This window comes from Phragmites australis, chromosome 15, assembly GCF_958298935.1.
Source record: "Phragmites australis chromosome 15, lpPhrAust1.1, whole genome shotgun sequence".
Lineage (NCBI taxonomy): Eukaryota > Viridiplantae > Streptophyta > Magnoliopsida > Poales > Poaceae > Phragmites > Phragmites australis.
In genome coordinates, this window is record NC_084935.1 from 8531243 (window position 1) to 8536869 (window position 5627).

Here is a 5627-nt window from a genome sequence, read left to right on the forward strand (position 1 = left end):
TGCGCGGCGAGAGAGATGGAGAGATAAGTGTGTGTGTGAGAGAGATGTGAGCATGTGTGAGAGAGAGGGGATTGAGATAGAGCCGGATGGGACCCTAAACGAATCTAATAAAAATTTTGGGTCCGACTCCCCCTTCAACGTCGATTCAAAATAAAAGCCAGGTACTGATACTATTAGTGTTGGTTTTTACCTAAATGGATGGATTTTTGTCTGATTATGTTGCGAACCGGGACTGATACACTATCAGTGTCGGTTTTGATCTAACTGGCATTGAGGAGTCGGCACGGATGACTTTTTTTGTTGTAGTGCGTTTTTTTAATTGAACAACAGTGATATTTAATTATCACTCTCAGTTTTTGCCAGATTGATTATTACTGCCGATTTTTTTAGAACTGGTGGTGACAAAGGAATACGGATCATCTTTTTTATAGTAGTGCAATAATCTTAATGTGATATGTATATGGAAAATTGATAATTTCTGCATGTTCCATTACTTGAATTATGCCATGTTTATGCATGCCATTCAGTCACCGATTAGTCTTTGCGGTTCTAATGCCGATATCAGTTGTCTACTAATTAGTGGTCCACTCACTCCTCGCTGATGCTAGATTCGGAGTTCATAGTCCTCCGTGATATAAGATGCTATCCTGTTCCACAGCGATATAAGATGCATGTTGTCAGGGCTAGAAAGATGGAGGAGGACAAGCAGATTCTTGAAGATGGAGCCAGCAAGCTGCAGCGGCAGCGCTAACCTCTCTATATTTTATTTTTTTTCTTGATTCTTTTTTCTGTTCCTATTTTTTTTATTTTTTATTATCTTCAATAGCTTCATTTCGAGAGAAATCGCGAAGGAAAAAAAGAGATAATTCCGTCCTGAAAGAAATAACTTTAGGAATTTTTTCTTAATAAAAACCGTGAAGAGAAATTATTAAAGTGCTGAAGAAAATAAAAATTCCTTCACAGTAAGATTTTCATCCTCAAAGGAAACCGTTTGCTGTGATCTTAGAGTTGCTCTAGCTTCATTTCTTTGTTCATATCGTACTCGTTGGAACTAGTGCATTGTAATTCCACTCGCTTTAGAAAAAAAGAACAATAAGATACCAGTTGTCCCTCCATACATGAGGATCAAAGGATGCATATGTTGGATAATTTTTCTCCCTGCCTTTACGACCCCGGACTGTTATTTGGGTGCCAATTGTTTTCCCGGGCTGATGGCGACAACCGGACGAGGCACGCCGAAGGAAGCACCAAGCCACCTTCCGCGACTTCCTTTCCTTCCACGGTTGACCCAATCTAATAAGCTTAGTGCCCTGCAATGTTGGGTGATACTGACGTGAATGCTACAGTCGTACCGTACTATCTATAGTGATTTCATTTGTCTTTCCACGCGCTGGTTGCGGCCAAACCCAACATTTCCATGGTGATACATTACAGTATTATTCATGAGTAAAATGCCATCAATTAAGTAGAAAGGCACATGATCATTTATTTACAAACACTACCTCTCATTCACTTTTTAAACTGTGTGAAGGAGTGATCTATTATATTATTATTTGAATGTTAAAAGAAGTTATCATATTCATTCTTGAGGTCACAAAATTACCACGTTAATTAAAAAAAGAATCTATATCACTCATTGTTATAAACATCTAATGGCCTAGATTAAACCAAAAGAGTCATATCAAATACGATTAATAAATAGCTAAATTCATAATTAAGAATTATAAAAAATAGCAATTCAATTTTCATTCAGATTAAAGAGCAAAATATCTGATTAAAGAGTCCAAATAAATAAAATTATTCATAATTGAAATTAGGGTTAGAATAGAAAAAAGAATGATTCATATCAAAATTGTTATAAAAATCAAATACCTAAACAAAGAGTCCATGCAAAATTCAATTAATCAATAGCTAAAATTCATAATAAAAAATAAATAAAAAATTTAAAATTCTTATTAAGATAATAGATTAAGAAGCACTGTGTAGTTCAAGATTATCATATCAAGTAGACAGCAAGCAAGGCACAACACACAGATAAGACAAACATACTTTGATTTTGGTTGGACTGTCTACACCTAACGCATGATTTTAGCAGTTGATCAAAACATATACAAATCGAACCAATACATATATATAATTTGGGTATAAGTTTGGAGCATAAATTTTTTTTCTCTTCCACTAATATAATTTTATCTCTTCTTCTAATTTTATACATTTTATAACTAAAAGACACTAACCTCCAAAAAAACTAAAGGACTACTTTTTAATTAAAAGATATCATAATAAAAATACTGCAGGAGACTAACAAGCTAATAAATACCCTGCTTGTTAAAGCATAAAGGCGGCTTAAGCTGCTTTAAAAAAAATAGCACCTCCTTTTTGGAACATGAAATCCTGCCTGTTACAAAACCGGACAGCATGCAACTTGTATTGCCACTGCTACAGTAAGTGATTGGCGTTGCCGTGACGGACGGGCGATGACTAATTTACCCCACGTCTGCATAAGCTGACTCGCTCCTGACTCCCCTTGCCTTCCACCGTGTGCACAAATGGCTCACCACCTCCTGGCCGTGGCCGCCATCGTTGCCGTCGCGCTGCTCGCGCCCCTTGCAGCGGGCTACCCGTGGCCGGTGTGCGGCACGACCAACACTTTCGAGGCCAACAGCACGTACCAGGCCAATCTCTTCCTTGTCGCCGCCTCGCTGCCCAAGAACGCCTCCATGTCCCCCGACCTCTATGCCACCGCCGTCGTCGGCGCCGTCCCGGAGCAGCTCTGGGCCATGGGGCTCTGCCGCGGCGACGTCAACGCAAAGACCTGCTTCAGCTGCCTCACCCAGGCCTTCCATGACCTGCCGAACGACTGCCCCTACTACAAGGGCGCCACCATCTACTACGACCCCTGCATGCTCCACTACTCCGACGTGCACACCCTCTCCGACGACGACACCGGCCCGATGACGGAGGTGTACACTATCGCCAACAATCAAAACGTCACGTCGGACCCCGGCCGGTTCAACCGCCTCCTGGCCGCGCTAGTGAACGCCACAGCCGACTACGCCGCGTTCAACTCCACGCGGCGGTTCGCGACCGGGGAGGCTGACTTCGACCAGGAGTTCCCCAAGGTGTACAGCCTGGCGCAGTGCACGCCGGATAATACACCGGCACAGTGCCGGAAGTGCCTCGCCGAGCTCATAACCCAATCGCTGGATGGGTTTGCGAACCGCATCGGAGGCAGGGTTCTTTCGGTCAACTGCACCTACAGGTTCGAGACCGCGCCCTTCTACAATGGACCGGCGATGGTGCGGCTGGCATCACCAAGCCCGGGGACGCCGGCGCCGGCTGTGCAGCCAACTCTTGGGACACCGTCGGTGGCCGGAGGAGGTGAGTTAAGGCGTTTATTTAGTCTTCGAGTGTCACAACTAACTAAAATGGTTCGCGTGCATACTGACTCAGAATTATTTAGTGACGGAAACTTGCTTAGTGCGTGCGTGCGAGGGTGATGAATGATTAATCCCTTGAAAATTGGGCATTCTCCAGCTACTCTTGATGAAAAATACAGTATTGAGAAAGTACTTCTGATCAATGACAAAGCTCAAATGTCTTTACACTGCTTCTGTTGAAACTTATATTTGTGACACTTAATTGACGTGATGTTTGCTCACAATTTCGTTAATCCACAGGGGGGAGAAAGTACAGTGTACCGGGTGTGGTTCTTGTAGTCGTGTTAGCTACTTTAGCAGCCTTGAACATTGTAGCTTGCCTCTGTTTCTGGAGGCGTCGGCGGCCAGCAGCCCAATCGAAGCAGCCATGTATGTCCTGCAAAACTCTCCCGTTTCACGGCGTGAAACACTTCGAGGAACCTGAAAAGAAACGACTTGTCTAATTCATACATGAACAGATCCCATGTATCCCGCTGAAGCAGAGGACGTCGAAATGGTTGACTCGATGATGATCGACGTCTCCACCCTGCGAGCCGCGACCGGGGATTTCGACGAGAGCAACAAGCTCGGCGAAGGAGGGTTTGGTGCGGTGTACAAGGTACTGAACGAGCAATCAAGCATGTCTGGGGAGTTTCTGAACTGAAAAATGCTTATGAATCATAGCGTGTATGGGTTTGATCTGTTCAGGGCGTCCTCCCGGACGGCGACGAGATAGCGGTGAAGAGGCTGTCGAAGAGCTCAACGCAGGGAGTGGAGGAGCTGAAGAACGAGCTCGCTTTGGTGGCCAAGCTGAAGCACAAGAACCTCGTCAGGCTCGTCGGCGTGTGCCTGGAGCAGCAGGAGCGGCTGCTCGTTTACGAGTTCGTCCCCAACCGGAGCCTCGATCTCATCCTCTTCGGTACTGATTTAACCGTTCTCAGCGCAATTATCTCCTCCATTTTATCTGCAACTTCTATATCATTTACATTGATCACTCCCTACTTCCTCTATGATCGATCATGTCAGATACTGATAATGAGAAACGTGAGAGATTGGATTGGGGGCAGAGGTACAATATCATAAACGGCATCGCCCGGGGCCTGCAGTACCTCCACGAAGACTCGCAGCTCAAAGTTGTCCACCGTGATCTCAAGGCCAGCAACATCCTGCTAGACATGAACATGAACCCCAAGATCTCCGACTTTGGCCTCGCGAGGATCTTCGGGCGGGACCAGACGCAGGCCGTCACAAACCGCGTCGTCGGCACCTAGTCAGTACCACGAAACGCACAGTGAGTCTGTCCTGGTTTAAGGCAAAAGTGATTGACATTTTGCTTGATTTTCTCGTTTCAGTGGGTACATGGCGCCGGAGTACGTGATGCGCGGCAACTACTCCGTGAAATCGGACGCGTTCAGCTTCGGCGTCATGGCGCTCGAGATCGTGACGGGGAGGAAGAACAACGACTGCTACAACTCCCAAAAGTCTGAAGATCTCTTGACCACCGTAAGTACAAACTGAACATCTGATCACCATTGTTGCCGCACGTACGCGGTGCAGTTTGGTTCACGCCTACAAACCACCCACCGTGCAGGTATGGGAGCACTGGGAGGCCGGGACGATGACGGAGTTGGTAGACCCGAGTATGGGCGGCAGTTTCCCGGTGGGCGACGTGGTGCGGTGCATCCATGTAGGGCTGCTGTGCGTCCAGGGAGACCCGGCGGACCGGCCGGTGATGTCGTCGGTCGTGATGATGCTCGGCACTGACACGGTCACCCTCCAGGCCCCATCCAAGCCGGCGTTCTTCGCCAGGAACGGCGCCGTCAACACGGCCGCGTCGACGGTTTCGTTGCAGGGCTAGCCATGGAGTCCAGGAAAGTTTCAGTTGATAGCACAGAGGAATGGATCTCTGATAGTGTGAGGCCGTGTCTGTATGGGTCAGCCACATAAGGCGATGCGCGGGAAGCATTTACCGGGGTTTTGTCAGGAGCCTTTTTAGCATTTTTTACCATCCTTGGGAGGTATAAAAAATTATGATTCTGAAGAGCAGTAATACAAATGCTAGGGGCCCGACCTACATTAAGTTTATACAATATAGAATAAACTAGCGGGGAGACACGCACGATTTATCTGATTAGCATTAAGAATCCAAATGTGTATGTACCATTGTATCATTATGGCTTTATCATCAATTTGTGTTTTACCTAACAA

At 46.0% G+C, this 5627-nt stretch overlaps 1 protein-coding gene across 1 annotated transcript; it reads left to right on the forward strand.

The window, feature by feature from the left end:
- The first annotated feature begins 2448 nt into the window (after window positions 1-2448).
- LOC133893157 (cysteine-rich receptor-like protein kinase 6) lies at window positions 2449-5627 on the forward strand. The gene is made up of 7 exons (XM_062334128.1): window positions 2449-3381; window positions 3681-3809; window positions 3899-4038; window positions 4128-4338; window positions 4446-4689; window positions 4772-4922; window positions 5011-5627. The coding sequence occupies exons 1-7, from the start codon at window positions 2550-2552 to the stop codon at window positions 5275-5277; spliced, it is 1974 nt and encodes a 657-aa protein (XP_062190112.1). The 5' UTR covers window positions 2449-2549; the 3' UTR covers window positions 5278-5627.